Raw genomic sequence first — 22830 nt, forward strand, 5'->3', positions numbered from 1 at the left:
AAATGTAACTTTTCTCACTCTAGCTTGAGGAGATAACCAGAAGGCTGGTCAGCAGGGGTTGTGTTTGTGGCTTCAATAGCGTTGGAAAAAGTACCTCTGAGTGATTCTTAAACAGTTAACACCGACCTTAGAATGTTTCAAATTAAATACTATTGATTTCAATGTGAGGAATTCTATCCAGAATGTTGATCCCAACATGAAGGTCATGTCAATAGAGTAGAACTTACCAGAGCAGAGGCCAATTTACAAATCAGAGCCTCATCACTGGAATCTCCCCATGACGACACAACCTTGGAGACATACAGCCGTCTCTAGGGAACAGAAAATGTGGGAACATCGACCGGAAAATCCAGGGGCTGAGCAGACTGGGAGCCTCTGTGGGATGGGCGATTGTAAATCTACACCCACCCACCAGCCACTCACTTGACCTTGTCCACCTCCCTTCTTCCTCCTCTCCTCTCCTGAATGGATCTGTCTCACCCTGGTCTGCTCTAGTAATGAAGCGCTTTATGACAGTGTGGGACAGGAGAGACAGGAGAGGACCTAGGGGTTAGGCCATAGCTCATCCCCACAGTAGGGGGCATGGTGGCCAGTGGTCGTTAGGGTGATTGAGGAAGTCCAGCGCTGACCCCTAGTATGGAGCCAGATGATGGGACCCAATGGGTCGGTCACTGCAGGAGAGCCCCATGGCCTGGCTCTGTTCTTAATGGTAAGTGCTTTAGAAATGATTAACACAAGACTTATACGCCCAGCTAGAAGCCTTGCTATACTTACACTGCCTCGATTGCTTTTTAACACCATGCACCTTCAAGGGGGCTGGGTATGACCTGACGTGATGCTATCGTAGTACTACAGCTTGCTATAGTGAGCAACCCTCAGATAGAGGTAACATAGTGGATACTATGGCCTGTCTGTAAACGCTGAATGAAGATGTCGTGACCCACCAGACACCTGAGTCTCCGTTAACACCCTGACATCCATTTGTGGGTCCCCTGCCAGATGGGCCTCCCCCTCTCCCCCCCGCCCTCCTCCTCCCTTCTCTCCCCCTCTCCCTTACCTCCACCCTTCCCCCGGTCACACACTTTTGTAAGGGAGGTTTCCAAAAAATGAAAATGCCAGTATAAAATATTTACCAGCGTGCTGAGTTTACATGTCTTACAAGAAAAGAACCGTTTGGAGTGGTTAAGTGTCACATAAATCTTTCAGCGCACTAATTGAAGTGGTTCCCCCAATAGGCTACTTTCCGCAGCTGCTTGAACAAATGACACAACTGTGGACGGGACAGCCAACAAATGACACAACTGTGGACGGGACAGCCAGCTGCAAACTATACCATACTCCCACTCTGTGATCTTAGCTGTTGATAAGACAAAGACAGTGGTGCACTGTGGGTGGATGCTGTGTTCTCAATGTTACAAGTTTTGTTCCAACAACTCCATTGGGAGTGTGCTGTGGAACTACACATAAACAGTCGTATTCTTATTGAAATAGATACTCCTTCTTTTTCTCCTTCATTGCATTTGACCCACTTCTTGATAGATGTTATTTATTGTGGAGGCTCAGTGGCTGTACTGTGGTGTCAGTGGTGTTAAGAGTCGCACACTGAATTTGGTGTGCTTTGTAGGCCTATGAGTTTTTTTGCAAGGTGCAAATCTTGATCCAACAATGATGAAAGTGTGACAATCGAAACAGATCTATCCCGCTCTCTTCTGGACTTCAACCTTCTCTCTGTTCATTGCCCTTCCTCTCCCTCTTTCCCATATATTCCTCCCTGTCTCTTGTTAATTGCCACAGAGCTTGTTGATGGAAATCAATGAGTGCTTTTTGATTATGGGCCAGAGCTGGGGAAGGTGAGAGAGAGGAGTGGACACACACCGTCAGCACTGGACTCTGTCCACCGAGGAAGGATTAGTGTGTGTTTCACACCGAGGTTCCCACACTCCTCTGCTGCAGCCCAACTCCAGCCTAGCATGGCCTCTGCCAACCGCTCGGTCAAAACTCAATGACATTGGAACAATCACAACAAACTCTCCTCTGATGAAACCTTAACTACCCTCAGACAGTTAACAGGCAGTTACCTCTGTGTATCAGACACTGTCTCCCCTCAGCCTTCTGTGAGACCTACCACACACACTGTGCACAGGAGGAAGAGCAGTGGTAGGTCTGTTTGATAGCTCTCCCCTCAGACACCAGTCTCTCTCATATCCGAGCGGTTCTCACCGGGGGTCCGTCCTCCGTACATGGGGTCCATTCACAAAACCAGCGCCCCACCCAGCCCCACCCGCGGCGCCCATCCTGCCTTCCCACCAACTTCTCCTCGGCAACACCTGGCGCCCAGCTAACAAACACCTGTTCACCTAATTAGACGGACACTGGAGGGAGAAGGAGATGAAGAAGTAAATGAGACGGTAATCTGGCACAATCACATGCCCCGGCGTCTGCTTCCTCCTCGTCTGCTTCCTCCTCGGCAGCAGGGGCGCATTAATGACCGCTTTATGGGGTGATTCCTTCGCCGTGTGATCTTGAGTGACCCCATCACGGATGGACCTTCTGTGGTACCACAGCATGGAGGAATGGAGGGATGGAGGTAGAGAGAAAAGAGGGAGGAAGTGGGAAGAAGGACAGGCCAGGCAGGCTGCTTCCTGGAAGGGCAGAGCGAGTGGCTTGGCTGCCTGGGCACTGAGGCGTCAGCCAAATGAATGAGCATTAGGATATGATGTTCCCATTGCACAGCAGTTGGAGCCGCTCCAGGTCTCACCAGCTGTGCCACTCTTGTTTACAAGCCGCCACCTGCTGCCGGAGAGGCCTCCATTCTGACTAGCAACCTCAGACTCGCATGACCGCCAAGACCAGGGCATGTGCTGCCTGGGCTAGGGAGATCCATTAGAGTCCCTGTTGCTTATGAGAAGGGCAGAGCGCCCACTCCTCTGTGGAGTTTCATCATCATGTTTCCTAACATCGCTGTGTGTTACATTTACATACATACATACAGGGAGGGGCGCAACTTTGGTTTTAGAAGTAGGTGGGACATATTATTATCCAGTCCGATAAACACACCAAACAGCCTACCCGACCGCTCGGAGGTGTCCGCATGGTCCTAAAGCACACCATTGCCACGTTTTGTATCACATTCCAATGATAAAACTGGGGGGGGGGGGACAAAAATGCAATTTCAGAATGTGGGGGGGACATGTCCCCCATCCCCAGTGAAAGTTGCGCCCCTGCATACAGGTAACTGCCAAAATAATGGAAACACTTGAGTAAATGATGGATGCAAAGTATATTGAAAGCAGGTGCTTCCACATAGGTGTAGTTCCAGAGTTAATTAAGCAATTAACATCCCATCATGCTTAGGGTCATGTATAAAAATGCTGGGCAGGCCATTATTTTGGCTACCATGGCTATGCCCCCATAGGATGACAATGCCCAACTCCACAGGGCAAGAGCGGTCACTGAATGGTTTGATGAGCATGAAAATTAAAATGATGTAAACCATATTATAAACTGGGTGGTTCGATCCCTGAATGCTGATTAATGACAGCCGTGGTCTGTCAGACCGTATTCCTCGGGTATGACAAAACAGTGATTTTTACTGCTCTAATTACGTTGATAACCAGTTTATAATAGCAATAAGGCACTTCTGGGGTTTGTGATATATGGCCAATATACCATGGCTAAGGGGTGTGTCCAGACACTCCGCGTTGTGTCGTGCTTAAGAACAGCCCTTAGCCATGGGATATTGGCCATATACCACACCCCTTCGGGCCTTATTGCTTAATTATACCATGGCTGTCTCAGTCACCAGATCTCAACCCAATTGAACACTTATGGGAGATTCTGGAGCGGTGCCTGAGACAGTGTTTTCCACCACCAATCAACAAAACACCAAATTATGGAATTTCTTGTGGAAGAATGGTGTCGCATCCCTCAAATAGAGTTCCAGACACTTGTAGAATCTATGCCCAGGTGTATTGAAGCTGTTCTGGCTAATGATGGCCCAACGCCCTATTAAATTTCAAGTTTTAATGTCACGTGCACAAGTACAGAGAAATGTCTTTCTTGCAAGCTCTAACCCCAACAATGCAGTAATCAATAACAATGTAATACTAAAAATAACCAAGTGGAACAAAAACACACAAGATATAAAAATAAGAAATAAGAAGAACACCATAAAGTAAGTAAGCATACTATATACTAGTCCCGTGTAGCTCAGTTGGCAGAGCATGGCACTTGCAACGCCAGGGTTGTGGGTTCGATTCCCACGGGGGACCAGTATGAAAGAAAAAAAAATGTATGCACTCACTAACTGTAAGATGCTCTGGATAAGAGCGTCTGCTAAATGACTAAAATGTAAAAAATGTATATACAGTTCCAGTACCATATTTACAATGTGCAGGGATACTGGACTGATAGAGGTACAGTGAGGGAATTAAGTATTTGATCCCCTGCTGATTTTGTACGTTTGCCCACTGACAAAGACATGATCAGTCTATAATGTTAATGGTAGGTTTATTTGAACAGTGAGAGACAGAATAACAACAAAAAAATCCAGAAAAACGCATGTCAAAAATGTTATAAATTGATTTGCATTTTAATGAGGGAAATAAGTATTTGACACCTCTGCAAAACATTACTTAGTACTTGGCGGCAAAACCCTTGTTGGCAATCACAGAGGTCAGACGTTTCTTGTAGTTGGCCACCAGGTTTGCACACATCTCAGGAGGGATTTTGTCATTAAGGTTTCGAGGCTGACGTTTGGCAACTCGAACCTTCAGCTCCCTCCACAGATTTTCTATGGGATTAAGGTCTGGAGACTGGCTAGGCCACTCCAGGACCTTAATGTGCTTCTTCTTGAGCCACTCCTTTGTTGCCTTGGCCGTGTATTTTGGGTCATTGTCATGCTGGAATACCCATCCACAACCCATTTTCAATGCCCTGGCTGAGGGAAGGAGGTTCTTGTTCAAATATTTTTTATTGAACACACACAAGAATGGTGTATAGGTATGAAAGACATGTGTACAGTTCTTATCTAAGGGAAGGAGGTTCTCACCCAAGATTTGACGATACATGGCCCCGTCCATCGTCCCTTTGATGCGGTGAAGTTGTCCTGTCCCCTTAGCAGAAAAACACCCCCAAAGCATAATGTTTCCACCTCCATGTTTGACGGTGGGGATGGTGTTCTTGGGGTCATAGGCAGCATTCCTCCTCCTCCAAACACGGCGAGTTGAGTTGATGCCAAAGAGCTCCATTTTGGTCTCATCTGACCACAACACTTTCACCCAGTTCTACTCTGAATCATTCAGATGTTCATTGGCAAACTTCAGACGGGCATGTATATGTGCTTTCTTGAGCAGAGGGACCTTGCGGGCGCTGCAGGATTTCAGTCCTTCACGGCGTAGTGTGTTACTAATTGTTTTCTTGGTGACTATGGTCCCAGCTGCCTTGAGATCATTGACAAGATCCTCCGTGTAGTTCTGGGCTGATTCCTCACCATTCTCATGATCATTGCAACTCCACGAGGTGAGCTCTTGCACGGAGCTGCAGGCCGAGGGAGATTGACAGTTCTTTTGTGTTTCTTCCATTTGCGAATAATCGCACCAACTGTTGTCACCTTTTCACCAAGCTGCTTGGCGATGGTCTTGTAGCCCATTCCAGCCTCCAGCCAATCTGATTGATTGATTGCTTCTGTGGACAGGTGTCTTTTATACAGGTAACAAGCTGAGATTAGGAGCACTCCCTTTAAGAGTGTGCTCCTAATCTCAGCTCGTTACCTGTATTAAAGACACCTGGGAGCCAGAAATCTTTCTGATTGAGAGGGGGTCAAATACTTATTTCCCTAATTAAAATGCAAATCAATTTATAACATTTTTGACATGCGTTTTTCTGGATTTTTTTGTTGTTATTCTGTCTCTCACTGTTCAAATAAACCTACCATTAAAATTATAGACTGATCATTTCTTTGTCAATGGGCAAACGTACAAAATCAGTAGGGGATCAAATACTTTTTCCCTCACTGTAAATGTCCAGGAGCCTATCACTCATTATATATTAATCTCTCTGCTGCCCACACAAACAAATCACTGGCCCATATGTTTCACACACCGGAACAGGATCCACATCCTCCTCCATTCCGCCAGCCGTGCTTCAGGTATCCCCAAAATACACATCCATCCATCCCTCCCTCCCTCCATCACTTGACCTCCTCCTGCATCTCACCATCCCTTCCTTCCTGCAGGCATACAATACCTTCACTCAAGTGCTGTGTCGTATCCAAAATAATTCCTCTGTTCTATTCAACTCTTCCTGTGGATCTCACGAGCTCACTATCCAGAACGGCGCCATCTTTCTTTATGTTGTTATGTTATGTTGGTGGTTCCTTTATTTTGGCAGTTACCTCTACACTCATAACTACATGGGTTTGAACTAACTCATGTCACACTGTGTGTTATTATGGCGTTTCACCTGATTCTATTATTATTTTTCCTCTGTGAGCTTTTCTGACCCCGTGTGTTTTCTCTCTTGTTTCTCCTCCAGGGAACTTTAAAGGGATGTGTAAACAGATAGATCACTTTCCTGAGGACACGGACTACGAAGCGGACCCCTCTGAGTACTTCTTACGTGAGTCTCCTCTCTTTGGCTTTCACTTTTACAGTACAGAAGAACCAGTGAGCCTCAAGTGATAGTGTGGTCTGGGCATCCCTTCTGTGCATTTGATACTGTATTGTAGTGAATCATGTAAATACTACATAAATGTAGAACTGTGTACTTTCTAATCTCGTTAAGAGAGGGTCGTATTTAATATGAGGTAACCTTCAGTCAGGTGACCGTGATACAGAAATCTGCTAACAACGCATCCTCTTACTTCAACTGACATTTGTTCATATTTAATACCTGAGCCCATTCTAACACTGGCCCACTTTCCCCACCCAGCCCCTGACAGTTAATACAGTGACAGTATTTCTGGTGGGCCTGTGCGTTATTTTAGATATATCTAAACTGTATCCTGCATTTAGTGAGTGCCTGTCTGTCTGGTCTGAACTCTGCCAAGCACCTCTCCTCTCATGGTTGTTTTACTGCCTGCCATGTGTAACGTAACGTGCATTGATTTCTCCTCTCTTTTCCTCACTGATAGCAAGACATGGAAATTAGTGTCAAACAAGCTGCTGCACTAATCCTAAAATTACATGATTACTATGGAGTGATTTCAATGCCAACAGAAATTGTATTTTAATTCCATAATTTTGAATTTGTATTAGGATATTGAATTTGTAATGTAATATTTTTGAATTTGTAATGCACAAATTGAATAATTGAATTCATAAATTGAACTTGTATTTCATGATTTGAAACTGAATTGAGTGAATATTGCATTCAGTTTTAAAATTCAATTTACACGTAATTAAATATAAAAATTATATATTTATATATTCAGTTTCAATATGGTAGATATTGCATTCATTGTCTGTGTATCAAGTTTACAAACTATCATTTCAAGTATATAAAAGTTGTATATATTCAACTTCTCAGATGCATTCAGAAGTTTTCAAATTGAGTTCTCTAAATTCAGATTCAAAACCAGAGACAACATCCTGGTACTTTGCCAGCAAGGAAAAGTAGAGGAGAACAGATAGAATGAAACGCTCACTGTGATAAACAGAAGCTTCTGGCGGTTTCTGAAGCCAATGTGGCATGTTGGATTTATTTTCTTCCTTAGACTTTGGCTCTAGCATTTGAACCGTTTTGGCTATAAGCTATTATGACCCCATTCCCGAAAGCTAAGACTCTCTGGAACATGGACCTGCCTTCTGTTTCCCTCTATGATGATCACAGGCCGCGTTAGAAGGGAGTGTCACAAAAACTGCAATTTGGCCCCAATACAGAGCCTTGCAAAAGTATTCATCCCCCTTGGCGTTTTTCCTATTTTGTTGCATTACAACCTGTAATTTAAATGGATTTTTATTTGGATTTCATGTAATGGACATACACAAAATAGTCCAAATTGGTGAAGTGAAATGAAAAAAAATTACTTTTCAAAAAATTATAAAAAATAAATAACGGAAAAGTGGTGTGTGCATATGTATTCACCCCCTTTGCTATGAAGCCCCTAAATAACATCTGGTGCAACCAATTACCTTCAGAAGTCACATAATTAGTAAATAAAGTCCACCTGTGTGCAATGTAAGTGCCACATGATCTCAGTATACAGTGGGGAGAACAACTATTTGATACACTGCCGATTTTGCAGGTTTTCCTACTTACAAAGCATGTAGAGGTCTGTAATTTGTAACATAGGTACACTTCAACTGTGAGAGACGGAATCTAAAACAAAAATCACATTGTATGATTTTTAAGTAATTAATTTGCATTTTATTGCATGACATAAGTATTTGATCACCTACCAACCAGTAAGAATTCCGGCTCTCACAGACCTGTTAGTTTTTCTTTAAGAAGCCCTCCTGTTCTCCACTCATTACCTGTATTAACTGCACCTGTTTGAACTCGTTACCTGTATAAAAGACACCTGTCCACACACTCAATCAAACAGACTCCAACCTCTCCACAATGGCCAAGACCAGAGAGCTGTGTAAGGACATCAGGGATAAAATTGTAGACCTGCACAAGGCTGGGATGGGCTACAGGACAATAGGCAAGTAGCTTGGTGAGAAGGCAACAACTGTTGGCACAATTATTAGAAAATGGAAGAAGTTCAAGATGACTCAGTCTGGGGCTCCATGCAAGATCTCACCTCGTGGGGCATCAATGATCATGAGGAAGGTGAGGGATCAGCCCAGAACTACACGGCAGGACCTGGTCAATGACCTGAAGAGAGCTGGGACCACAGTCTCAAAGAAAACCATTAGTAACATACATTTACATTTACATTTTAGTCATTTAGCAGACGCTCTTAACCAGAGCGACTTACAGGAGCAATTAGGGTTAAGTGCCTTGCTCAAGGGCACATTAACGTCATTTAGCAGACGCTCTTAGCCAGAGCGACTCACAAATTGGTGCGTTCACCCTATAGCCAGTGGGATAACCACTTTACAATTTGGGGGGGGGGGGGGGGGGTTAGAAGGAATACTTTAGCCTATCCCAGGTATTCCTTAAAGAGGTGGGGTTTCAAATGTCTCCGGAAGGTGGTGAGTGACTCCGCTGTCCTGGCGTCGTGAGGGAGCTTGTTCCACCATTGGGGTGCCAGAGCAGCGAACAGTTTTGACTGGGCTGAGGGGGAGCTGTGCTTCCGCAGAGGAAGGGGAGCCAGCAGGCCAGAGGTGGATGAACGCAATGTCCTCGTTTGGGTGTAGGGACTGATCAGAGCCTGAAGGTACAGGGGTGCCGTTCCCCTCACTGCTCCAAAGGCAAGCACCATGGTCTTGTAGCGGATGCGAGCTTCAATTGGAAGCCAGTGGAGTGTGCGGAGGAGGGGGGTGACGTGAGAGAACTTGGGAAGGTTGAACACCAGACGGGCTGCGGCATTCTGGATGAGTTGTAGGGGTTTAATGGCACAGGCAGGGAGCCCAGCCAACAGCGAGTTGCAGTAGTCCAGACGGGAGATGACAAGTGCCTGGACCAGGACCTGCGCCGCTTCCTGTGTAAGGCAGGGTCGCACTCTCCGAATGTTGTAGAGCATGAACCTGCAGGAGCGGGTCACCGCCTTGATGTTGGCGGAGAACGACAGGGTGTTGTCCAGGGTCACGCCTAGGCTCTTCGCACTCTGGGAGGAGGACACAGCGGAGTTGTCTACCGTGATGGCGAGATCATGGAACGGGCAGTCCTTCCCGGGGAGGAAGAGCAGCTCCGTCTTGCCAGGGTTCAGTAACACACTACACCGTCATGGATTAAAATCCTGCAGCGCACGCAAGGTCCCCCTGCTCAAGCCAGTGCATGTCCAGGCCCGTCTGAAGTTTGCCAATGACCATCTGGATGATCCAGAGGAGGAATGGGAGAAGGTCATGTGGTCTGATGAGACAAAAATAGAGCTTTTTGGTCTAAACTCCACTCGCCGTGTTTGGAGGAAGAAGAAGGATGAGTACAACCCCAAGAACACCATCCCAACCGTGAAGCATGGAGGTGGAAACATCATTCTTTGGGGATGCTTTTCTGCAAAGGGGACAGGACGACTGCACCGTATTGAGGGGAGGATGGATGGGGCCATGTATCGCGAGATCTTGGCCAACAACCTCCTTCCCTCAGTAAGAGCATTGAAGATGGGTTGTGGCTGGGTCTTCCAGCATGACAACGACCCGAAACACACAGCCAGGGCCACTAAGGAGTGGCTCCATAAGAAGCATCTTAAGGTCCTGGAGTGGCCTAGCCAGTCTCCAGACCTGAACCCAATAGAAAATCTTTGGAGGGAGCTGAAAGTCCGTATTGCCCAGCGACAGCCCCGAAACCTGAAGGATCTGGAGAAGGTCTGTATGGAGGAGTGGGCCAAAATCCCTGCTGCAGTGTGTGCAAACCTGGTCAAGACCTACAGGAAACGTATGATCTCTGTAATTGCAAACAAAGGTTTCTGTACTAAATATTAAGTTCTGCTTTTCTGATGTATCAAATACTTATGTCGTGCAATAAAATGCTAATGAATTACTTAAAAATCATACAATGTGATTTTCTGGATTTTTGTTTTAGATTCCTTCTCTCACAGTTGAAGTGTACCTATGATAAAAATTACAGACCTCTACATGCTTTGTAAGTAGGAAAACCTGCAAAATCGGCAGTGTATCAAATACTTCTTCTCCCCACTGTATATACACCTGCTCTGAAAGGCCACAGAGTCTGCAACACCACTAAGCAAGGGGCACCACCAAGCAAGCGGCACCATGAAGACCAAGGAGCTCTCCAAACAGGTCAGGGACAAAGTTGTGGAGAAGTACAGATCAGGGTTGGGTTATAAAAAAATATAGGAAACTTTGAACATCCCACGGAGCACCATTAAATCCATTATTAAAAAATGGAAAGAATATGGCACCACAACAAATCTGCCAAGAGAAGGCCGCCCACCAAAACTCACGGATCAGGCAAGGAGGGCATTAATCAGAGAGGCAACAAAGAGACCAAAGATAACCCTGAAGGAGCTGCAAAGCTCCACAGCGGAGATTGGAGTATCTGTCCATAGGACCACTTTAAGCTGTACACCAGCGGAACCCATCCAACTTGAAGGAGCTGGAGCAGTTTTGCCTTGAAGAATGGGCAAAAATCCCAGTGTCTAGATGTGCCCAGCTTATAGAGACATACCACAAGAGAGTTTGGGGGGGTGAATAGTTATGCACGCTCAAGTTTTCTGTTTTTTTGTCTTATTTCTTGTTTGTTTCACAATAAAATATATTTTGCATTTTCAAAGTGGTAGGCATGATGTGTAAATCAAATGATACAAACCCCCAAAAAATCCATTTTAATTCCAGGTTGTAAAGCAACAAAATAGGAAAAATGCCAAGGGGGTGAATACATTCGCAAGCCACTGTAAGAACATACTGTAGTTGATTAGCCCTGTCATAGGCCTTCTAAGGATAGCCTTTCCACTCCCTATTTAATTTTGTTTCTTGGGACTGACTTGGATCAAAACATGTCTCCTGCATGTCACAAGATTACTGCGACTGTGAGACTTTGAAGTGTACAATGCTCAAATCCAAATTATGGGTTTTGTTTATTTTCATAGAATAATACACAGTTTCAACACAGTATTGAGAGTTTCAAACAAAAATGTTAAACTAGCACTACCTCTGTATATTGACCTAGTACATTCAAAAAGTGCTGCAAGGTCCCCTAATTTTTCCCCTGAACAGTTCTCACTCAAAATATAGGACATGGAAAATGTAATTTTACCACAAACAACCCATTGGGTGGATCAATGCTTTGATCCAATTGATCAGCACACATTTCCATGTCATGACCGGTGCCTCGGCCCCACGCCTGTTTAACAATGCTCCAGACATTTGACCCCTCCCTTCCCCCACCCAGTGATGCCCAACTGAACTGGAGTCAGATTCTGTTCATCTCCTGGTCTCTATCAGGACAGACAGTAATTGAAGCCCACTCTGAGAGGAGAGGAGAGTGGAGCAGTGCATGTTACTGCCAGTCCTGGAGATTAAGCCTAGCCAATTAGGCTGTGTTTGACTTAGCTCTCTGAGCGATTGTGCCCGTCCGTATGTGCCAGAGAGGACGGTTATGATAACAGCTCTGGTAATGATTCTAACGATGCTGAAGCCTTAACGAAGCCGAGTCATCCCTAACGAAGCTGGGCCTTAACGAGGTGCCCTAAGTCACTGGCCTTGACAGGGGCGCAGGGGCGAGGCGACACTGCGGACCTCAGACCATGCACCCATGTGTGTGTGTGTGTGTGTGTGTGTGTGTGCATGTGTTTTAACCGCTTCCTGCTCTGTGATTGGACGAGAGGGCCGCAGTGCTCCCAGTTGCTTGCCAATTAGGACACTCACATCCATAAATATTTCAGCCTCCTTCCTATATAGGTCAGGCCTCTATCACTCTCTCTCTTTCTCTCTCTCTCCCTCTCTCTCCCCGCACACCCGTCTGTGAACAGCATGTCTTTTTGGTCTGGAGTTGTACCTCTGTACTACTTTAGTGACAAAGTGAGCCCCCTACCTTAGTGACTCTTAGTGTTCTCATCTGTGATGGTAGGGCAGGGTGAGGTCATGAGGGCACAGTGGACCACATTGGGACAGGTTCAGAGAGAGGTGGGTTTCATACTGTAGCTTTAATATCTACTCTGCTTGTTTTATCATAGCCAGGCTGGTGTGGTCTGTGAAGGGAATTTGTTAATATATTTACCCCATTTGACTTTAGTGAAGGACACACCTGGTATTTCCATAATGAGGTGTTGCACAGAGCATCTGGAGGGAGACCAAAGAGAGAGAGAGTACGCCAGCCACTCACAGGGTAGAAGTAGAGGGGGAGGGTTATGCAATAGAGATTATGTCACCTCAGGTAAAAACCCACAGGAAGTGACATCAGGGGTAGTTCACACTCAGACTGAGGGGACTCGTCAGTGATGTATGTAATCCTGTGATTCAGCACCTGCTAGCTCACAGTACACCAGCCTACACCAGTATCGGAAGTGAGCAAATCTGACGTATACAGAGGAAAGGCACAGAATGTTCTTGAATACGTACGTGCACCACAACTCCCCCATACTTGAACACACACAGACAGACACAGACACAGACATACAGACCCAAACACACACAGACACACACATAGCACACACAGACACACACATAGCACACACAGACATACAGCCCCAAACACACACACAGTAGCAAGCTGCTTTGCAGTAGTGATTGTAGTGGCTGTGAATCCTCTGCTCTCCCAATAGCCAGGTGGTTCACACATCCACACACAGTTATATAACCCAGCTGAGGCATACTAAAGCGCCAGTGGGTTTTTAGATCATGCCGTGTCCGAGCTCCCATCTTCCACTGCTCTACTGGGCGGTAAGCAGCTGAGAGAGAAAGAGAGAGAGAGAAGAAAGGAGTAAAAGAAAACGCCCAGTTATGCAAGCAACGGTTGATACATTACTGTGATAACCACACTTACACAGAGAGAGAGAGAGATATATACAGAGAGATACAGAGAGAGAGAGATACAGAGAGAGAGATACAGAGAGAGAGAGAGAGAGAGAGAGAGAGAGAGAGAGAGAGAGACAGAGTGAGTGAGTGAGTGAGTGAGTGAGTGAGTGAGTGAGAGAGAGATACAGAGAGAGATAGATACACAGAGAGAGAGATACAGAAAGCGATACAGAGAGAGAAAGAGAGAGAAAGAGAGAGATCAGAGAGAGAGGGAGAAAGAGATACAGAGAGAGCGAGATAAAGAAAGAGAGAGAGAGATACAGACAGAGCGATACAGAGAGAGAGAGAGAGAGAGAGAGAGAGAGAGAGAGAGAGAGAGAGAGAGAGAGAGAGAGAGAGAGAGAGAGAGAGAGAGAGAGAGAGAGAGAGAGAGAGACAGTCAGATAGAGTAGAAAATACATTGTGAGTCTTGTTGTAGCTATAGTATAGACATGGATGGCAGTCTGCGGTAAAGATGTCTCTGTTTGTGGATACTAGCCAGGGTTCACTAGGGGTCAGAGCATGGTGTGACGAGCTACATAGTTAATACAGAGAGGGGGGCTGGATTCTGGCCTAATCTGTCTCTGGCCTAATCTGGCCCAATAAAATCAATGGGTCTGGGGCAGGACACACACAGGGGGCTTGCATGTAGGCCAGCAGGGGTGGGACAGTGGGGGCGATGGGGGGTGTAGGCGACAGGGGGGAGATCATCCAGCTCCAGAGGGAGGATGGGCTGCCGGTCGCTCGGCCCTGAGCCCTGATGGGTCACGCTGGTTCCGCCTGGGGCCAGGGCCATGGACCGTGGACCACGGTCACAGCCATTGGACCAGAGGGAGGGTCACATCACATGACCTCCACTGCCTCGGTAGAGGATAGTCATCAGGATAATGTGTTAATCATGAGTGACAGCCTTAAAGGGAGTCTATTAGGGCCTATTATTACTGTGGCTGTCCACTTGGATTTACAGGGTTGTGTTAGGTAGCTAGAGAGAGATGTCACAGTGTAGCTGTGTAACAGCGGTGGCCTAGGCGACAAATATGGAGTCCATCGACAGATACATAAACACACACAGGCCCATAAATGAAAAGGCAATAATTTTAGTGGCCTGGTGGAGCGAGGAAGTGCCAGCGTTCTAACTAAACATCTCATTAAGGCTGGAAATATGGAAGCCTTCTCTCATAAACTCGGAGGTGAGAGAATGTATCTCGTAAACACAGGGACAGTAACAGTAACACAGAGATTACACAACCGTTATTTGTGACTGCATACGGACACTTGTTAGCCTTCCTTCACACACACACTGTGACATATACACATTCAGTGCAGGGTTTCTCTGTATTGACCCATGTTAGTGCATGCTGTAGTACTATGCTAACAGTGGCATATCGTGACATAAACCACAGTATTACCAGTCTTATCCATATGTATTGGAGCATCTCTGTGCTATCATGCCATTCACTGTTGTACCAGGCTAATTTTAAATTGAGCTTCCTCTGCCCTATGCTCTGGGCTACTAATTGTGCTGTTCTGGATGCTAAGCTAGCTAACAGACTAAGCAGTGTTACTGTGTGTTCAAACTAATAGGGACTCCTCTACCCTGTGTTAGTTTTTGGGCTACTATGCTGTTTGTGTAAACGCTAAGGCTAAGATAAGCTAACACAGACAGCAGTGATTATGTAGGCTACTGTTGTGTCAATGCTAAGCTAACAGAGCGAGTAGTGATTCTGGGCCGTTGGTGCTAAGCTAACCCAGAGCAGCTAGCTATGGCACAGTGCTGTCAGGCAGGCAGGCAGGCAGGCAGGCAGACAGGTAGGCCTGGTCTATGGGGACATCAGCAGTGGAGTGGAGGGTAATTACAGTCATTGAAATGTGGTCTTTCATTGTCTGAGCAGGCCTGTCATGTGAAGGGACTTCAATGTGCTGGGCGGCCCAGATTATTTTCCACTGTGCTCCAGTGACCAGTCTGTGTGTGGATGAGTGTGTGAGGGGTGTGTGTGGATAGGGATTTTGCTGTGTGATATGTTATGTTAATATGACAGAGCGATATTCAGTGGGGGACTGAAATGTCAGAGAGTATGCAGTGCACTGTAGGCCTATGTCATACAGTACTTCGATTTTCCGTGTAAGAAAAAAATAAAAAAGAACTTAGGTCTGTGTGCATATAGAGAGTGTACGTGTATATGGGTAGTGTGAGAGTGTGCATACGCATGCTTGTGTGCAACTCTGAGTGCATATGATAACTTTGTGTGCATATGTGTGTCACAGGCGGCTGGTGGCACGTTAATTGGGGAGGACGGGAGGATAGTAATGGCTGGAACGGCATGAATGGAATGGTATCGAACACAGCAAACACATAGTTTCCATGTGTTTGATGCCATTCCATTTCAGCCATTATTATGAGCTATGCTCCCCTCACCAGCCTCCTGCAGGAGGCTTCTTGGTTGAGACTGAGTATTGAGGAGGAGGAGGACGAGGGGGCTCAGCAGGGCGGGGCTGGATTAATAAGTGTTTGTAGTTTTAAATCAATGTGCCTGGGAGCTGAGGCACCTGATTAGCATGACCCTGTCCTGCACATCAGCACATTCAGGGCTGGGGGAGGCTGATTAAGAGCCAATGCTAATTTCCTCTCACAACACTGTCAATGAGAGAGGGAGAGAGAGGAGAGGAGAGAGAGAAGGTTCAAAGAGATGCCTTTGTCAAGAGAACTCTTTGCATATTTATTGGTGTACGTACGTGTGTGCGTGTGTGCGTGTTCTTTTTATATACAACATAATAGGCTGTTTATATACTGAAGCCGTAAACTGGCAATGTACTGGTAAATGGACATGATGGTAAGTGTGAATATGTGTTATGTGGCGTTAATGCAATAGAGTGATCCCTGGCTGTGAGTCACTGTGAGTCACTCTGGAGCTGTGTTGGGTAATGTTGGTACAGTATTATGTGTCACTCTGGAGCTGTGTTGGGTAGTGTTGGTACAGTATTATGCGTCACTCTGGAGCTGTGTTGGGTAGTGTTGGTACAGTATTATGAGTCACTCTGGAGCTGTGTTGGTAGTGTTGGTACAGTATTATGCGTCACTCTGGAGCTGTGTTGGGTAGTGTTGGTACAGTATTATGCGTCACTCTGGAGCTGTGTTGGTAGTGTTGGTACAGTATTATGAGTCACTCTGGAGCTGTGTTGGGTAGTGTTGGTACAGTATTATGAGTCACTGAGCTGTGTTGGGTAGTGTTGGTACAGTATTATGAGTCACTCTGGAGCTGTGTTGGGTAGTGTTGGTACAGTATTATGAGTCACTCTGGAGCTGTGTTGGGTATTGTTGGTACAGTATTATGCGTCACTCTGCAGTATTATGAGTCACTCTGGAGCTGTGTTGGGTAGTGTTGGTACAGTATTATGAGTCACTCTGGAGCTGTGTTGGGTAGTGTTGGTACAGTATTATGAGTCACTCTGAGCTGTGTTGGGTAATGTTGGTACAGTATTATGCGTCACTCTGAGCTGTGTTGTGTAATGTTGGGACAGTATTATGAGTCACTCTGAGCTGTGTTGGGTAATGTTGGTACAGTATTATGAGTCACTCTGAGCTGTGTTGGGTAATGTTGGTACAGTATTATGAGTCACTCTGGAGCTGTGTTGGGTAATGTTGGTACAGTATTATGAGTCACTCTGGAGCTGTGTTGGGTAGTGTTAGTAAGGGACAGTGGGGTAAGTTGAGACAAATAGGTAAGTTGAGCCACCCTTGATTCTAGAACACCATACACAAAATGTATAATTTGACCAAATATTTAGGAAGATAAGTTGAGACAATTGTTGAGCCAATGGCAAGTTGAGCAAATGCAAGTGTTTTCTTTCCAGGTGTGATGCAAGGCATTATCACTGGGATATGAGGTAACAAAGGCTTAAAATGATGAAAAGACAAAAAAGCGATTGTGTTTAATTGTGTTTGGGAAATAATGCCAGACATGGTTTTAAAAGTGTAGTGGTCATATTTAATTCAGTACAGCCATTTGTAGGCGGCTTAACTTACCCCTGTCCTAGGCTCAAATTGTGCCAATAGACCACTTTTTTTGGACAAGCTATGTTTTCAAAACTGTAATGTTTCCATGACTTCAAATTATTTCCAGAGATACACATCATCCTGAAATATATGTAGATATCTTTGTTAGAAATAATACTATATTTCCCTTGATGGAGTTATGCTGAATGTACAAAATTAGCAAAATAGGCGCACTGGAACAAATACAGGCACACAGGGAAAATATACCCCGGCAATACAAAGTACAGGTAGCTCCACCGAGCTACACTCATCTCACATGAAACAATCCCTAACCAGAAACCGTGGATAGATGGCAGCATTCGCGCAAATCTGAAAGCGCGAACCACCGCATTCAACCATGGCAAGGTGACTGGGAATATGGCAGAATACAAACAGTGTAGCTACTCACTCCGCAAGGCAATTAAACTGGAAAAACATCAGTATAGAGACAAAGTGGAGTCGCAATTCAACGGCTCAGACACGAGACGTATGTGGCAGGGTCTACAGACAATCACGGACTACAAATGGAAAACCAGCCACGTCGCCGACACCGACGTCTCGCTTCCAGACAAGCTAAACACCTTCTTCGCCCGCTTTGAGGATAACACAGTACCACTGACGAGGCCCACTACCAAGGACTGTGGCCTCTCCTTCTCCATGGCCGACGTGATTAAGACATTTAAGCATGTTAACCCCCGCAAGGCTGCCGGCCCAGACAGCATCCCTAGCGGCGTCCTCAGAGCATGCGCAGACTAGCTGGCTGGTGTGTTTACGGACATATTCAATCTCTCCCTTTCCCAGTCTGCTGTTCCCACATGCTTCAAGATGGCCACCATTGTTCCTGTACCCAAGAAAGCAAAGGTAACTGAACTAAATGACTATCGCCCTGTAGCACTCACCTCTGTCATCATGAAGTGCTTTGAGAGACTAGTCAAGGATCATATCACCTCTACCTTACCTGTCACCCTAGACCGACTCCAATTTGCATACCGCCCCAATAGAGCCACAGACGATGCAATCGCCATCACACTGCACACTGCCCTATACCATCTGGACAAGAGGAATACCTGTGTAAGAATGCTGTTCATTGACTATAGCTCAGCATTCAACACCATAGTACCCTCCAAGCTCATCATTAAGCTCGAGGCCCTGGGTCTGATCCCCGCCCTGTGCAACTGGGTCCTGGACTTCCTGACAGGCAGCCCCCAGGTGGTGAAGGTAGGAAACAACATCTCCACTTCGCTGATCCTCAACACTGGGGCCCCACAAGGGTGCGTGCTCAGCCCCCTCCTGTACTCCCTGTTCACCCATGACTGCGTGGCCAAGCACGCCTCCAACTCAATCATCAAGTTTGCAGATGACACAACAGTCGTGGGCTTGATTACCAACAATGACAAGACCGCCTACAGGGAGGAGGTGAGGGCTCTGGGAGTGTGGTGCCAGGAAAATAACCTCTCACTCAACATTAACAAAACAAAGGAGATGATCGTGGACTTCAGGAAACAGCAGAGGGTGCACCCCCCTATCCACATCAACGGGACTGCAGTGGAGAAGGTGGAAAGCTTCAAGTTCCTTGGTGTACACATCACCGACAAACTGAAATGGTCAACTCACGCAGACAGTGTGGTGAAGAAGGCGCAACAGAGCATCTTCAACCTCAGGAGGCTGAAGAAATTCAGCTTAGCACCTAAAACCCTCACAAACTTTTACAGATGCACAATTGAGAGCATCCTGTCGGGCTGTATCACCGCCTGGTACGGCAACTGCACAGCCCACAACCGCAGGGCTCTCCAGAGGGTGGTGCGGTCTGCCGAACGCATTACCGGGGGCAAACTACCCGCCCTCCAAGACACATACAGCACCCGATGTCACAGGAAGGCCAAAAAGATCATCAAGGACATCAACCACCCGAGCCACTGCCTGTTCACCCTGCTATCATCCAGAAGGTGAGGTCAGTACAGGTGCATCAAAGCTGGGACCGAGAGAATGAAAAGTCGTGACCGAGAGGAAGTCGTGACCGGTGCAACCAATTACATTCAGAAGTCACATAATTTGTTAAATAATGTCCACCTGTGTGCAATCTAAGTGTCACATGATCTCAGTATATATACACCTGTTCTGAAAGGCCCCAAAGGCTGCAACACCACAAAGCAAGGGGCACCACCAAAAGCGGCACCATGAAGACCAAGGAGCTCTCCAAACAAGTCAGGGATAAAGTTGTGGAGAAGTACAGATCAGGGTTGGGTTATAAAAAAATATCAGAAACTTTGACCATCCCACGGAACACCATTAAATCCATTATTAAAAAACCTGCCAAGAGAGGACCGCCGACCAAAACTCACGGACCAGGCAAGGAGGGCATTAATCAGAGAGGCAACAAAGAGACCAAAGATAACCCTTTGCAAAGCTCCACAGCGGAGATTGGAGTATCTGTCCATAGGACCACTTTAAGCCGTACACTCCACAGAGCTGGGCTTTACCGGAAGAGTGGCCAGAAAAAAATAGATTGGTGTTCGCCAAAAGGCATGTGGGAGACTCCCCAAACATATGGAAGAAGGTACTCTGGTCAGATGAAACTAAAATTGAGCTTTTTGGCCATCAAGGAAAACGCTATGTCTGGTGCAAACCCAACACCTCTCATCACCCCGAGAACACCATCCCCACAGTGAAGCATGGTGGTGGCAGCATCATGCAGTGGGGATGTTTTTCATCGGCAGGGACTGGGAAACTGGTCAGAATTGAAGGAATGATGGATGGCACTAAATACTGGGAAATTCTTGAGGGAAACCTGTTTCAGTCTTCCAGAGATTTGAGACTGGGACGGAGGTTCACCTTCCAGCAGGACAATGACCCTAAGCTTACTGCTAAAGCAACACTCGAGTGGTTTAAGGGGAAACATTGAAATGTCTTGGAATGGCCTAATCAAAGCCCAGACCTCAATCCAATTGAGAATCTGTGGTATGACTTAAATATTGCTGTACACCAGCGGAACCCATCCAACTTGAAGGAGCTGGAGCAGTATTGCCTTGAAGAATGGGCAAAAATCCCAGTGGCTAGACATGCCAAGCTTATAGAGACATACCCCAAGAGACTTGCAGCTATAATTGCTGCAAAAGGTGGCTCTACAAAGTATTGACTTTGGCGGTTGAATAGTTATGCACGCTCAAGTTCTGTTTATTTGTCTTATTTCTTGTTTGTTTCACACACACACAAAAAATGTGCATCTTCAAAGTGGTAGGCATGTTGTGTAAATCAAATGATACAAACCCCCAAAAAATCCATTTTAATTCCAGGTTGTAAGGCAACAAAGTAGGAAAGATGCCAAGGGGGGTGAATACTTTCGCAAGCCACTGTACATATGTGTACAATAGTCTGCGTGAAGTTGTGTGTAAGAACGAGGTCAGTCAGTGTTCAGGAGTGCCACTGTCGCTGCCCAGGTGCCAGCTCTGTAGCTCTGTATCTCTGCGGGCAGCCTGGCACGCACACTGGCACTCATAGACTGCCGGCAAAGCAGGGCTGGGCAGCTCTAACAAGCCACTATCAGTCATCACTACTCCTTTCCCATCATAATAGGAGCAATGACATGCAGGGACAGGGGCACATCCATCCCAGGCAGGACTTCTTTCTGTCTATCCAATGAGGCAGGATGGAGGGTATGTGGTAGTGGAGCTAATAAAGGACAGGATAGGATAGGGCTGCTGTGTGTCACTACTTTAATAACCACCCTGACTGGTAACGGTTTGGGCTTGTTTCTTAGACACTGAAAGTGCAAAGAGGGCGAGCGAGAACACAGGGAGGGAACGAGGTGAGGAGGCAGAGATGCTGCTCCCCAAATAGGTCCCAGGCGACCCACACAGACAGAAGGGGGGCCTGGCGAGGCTCTTTGTGATGGTGACCTCGACCCAAATCAAAACAGTGACCTGGCTGCTAATCACAGGGCTCCAGAGCGCATCCTCGATTAGCGCTCTGCCTTTCATGTGGCGCGTCGCCAAGAGGGACTTCGGAAACACAAGACGCGGCCAAGGTCGTCGCTGTTTCTGGCTATTAGCAGAGAGGTCAAAGCTTTCATTTGGACAGGGTCATTGTTTTCCAGCTTTAGTGGGAGACTGACAGCTTTTAGAGACGCAGGAGAGTCCCCACAGCCACCTCCCAGCAGCCCAAAGTCAGAATAATGTCCTGCTCAGATAATGGGATATTACTGTACCTGCCGCAGTAGGATAACTAATCACAGTCGGCATACGGTGTGTTGTTGGTTCATAGATGAATGTTGGGCTGTTACAGTGAGTGTACTGTATGAGGGTTGGTTGGTGTCTTGTTGGTTCATAGATGAATGTTGTGCTGTTACAGTGAGTGTACTCAGAGCAGGAAGAGCAGAACACACTGCCTTGGGGCATAGTTATCTCTCCGTCTCCCTCCGAGAATTTCCATCTTTTCACTCATGCCCTCACTGGAACGAAGGAACAGGAGCCCTCCTAAAAACACCTGTATGAATTTCATACATCCACTAAGCGAACACTTCACTGACATATTCAACATTATAGTAAAATAGAGTGAGTTCTGGCGTAAGAAATCTGCAGGGACCCCAGCCTTTCTTTGTTTCGGAGGTAGAGCGTGCTTAGCCAAACCCAGGGGCACTTGGCACAGCAAACGGCAGCCTGAACCGAGGGAAGGCACACAGCATGCTGGGAGGTTACTGTGAAGGTCAGTGCACTTTGGAGTGTGTTGCTGACTGATACCATTCTTGCAGCAATGTAAACTACTATAGTAGGAACTCTTGCCCTTGAAAAGCTCCCCATCAAAAGTCTATACTGAAGTTGTTTTCTAGATTTCCCCCTATGGTCTTAATCTAGGGAGTTCTGCCTGGGAGGCCAGCTGCTTCTCAGTTCAATAAGTGATTCTTAAATCTTTGAATCAAAGCACATTAAATGTAGCTATGCATTTAATAAAGAATTACATAGTTTTTTTTAACATGGCCCAAATGATAGCTGAACATATCAAAGAGCAAAATTATTCAACTCAGCCGAATGTGCAGGTTTTTTTACTCAACGTGGCAAACTTACCCAGCAACCACCCAGCCGGCTCTTCTCTCTCTCTCTGAGGTTGTCTTCACATTGGTGTCACCTTGAGAGCTGCAGTATTACAGACTCTCTCTGTCAACAATCAATACAATTTGTCTGGCCCTTTATCCCTATTTTGTCTGTGCAAATGAAGCTGATGGATGAGAAAGAGCCCCTC

General features: G+C 46.3%; 1 protein-coding gene across 1 annotated transcript in view; it reads left to right on the top strand.

Annotated features, from left to right (window-relative positions):
- Positions 1-22830, top strand: part of LOC311150116 (voltage-dependent calcium channel gamma-2 subunit) — a gene marked incomplete at both ends in the record, with an annotated part of 55371 nt that overhangs the window by 27989 nt on the left and 4552 nt on the right. Inside the window, one exon of the mRNA XM_084187406.1 lies at positions 6535-6618. Coding sequence (XP_084043532.1) covers positions 6535-6618 — 84 coding nt within the window. The remainder of the gene's footprint in view (positions 1-6534; positions 6619-22830) is intronic.

Source organism: Coregonus lavaretus (assembly GCF_964263955.1).
Source record: "Coregonus lavaretus genome assembly, chromosome: 2".
In the NCBI taxonomy this organism is placed as follows: Eukaryota; Metazoa; Chordata; class Actinopteri; order Salmoniformes; family Salmonidae; genus Coregonus; species Coregonus lavaretus.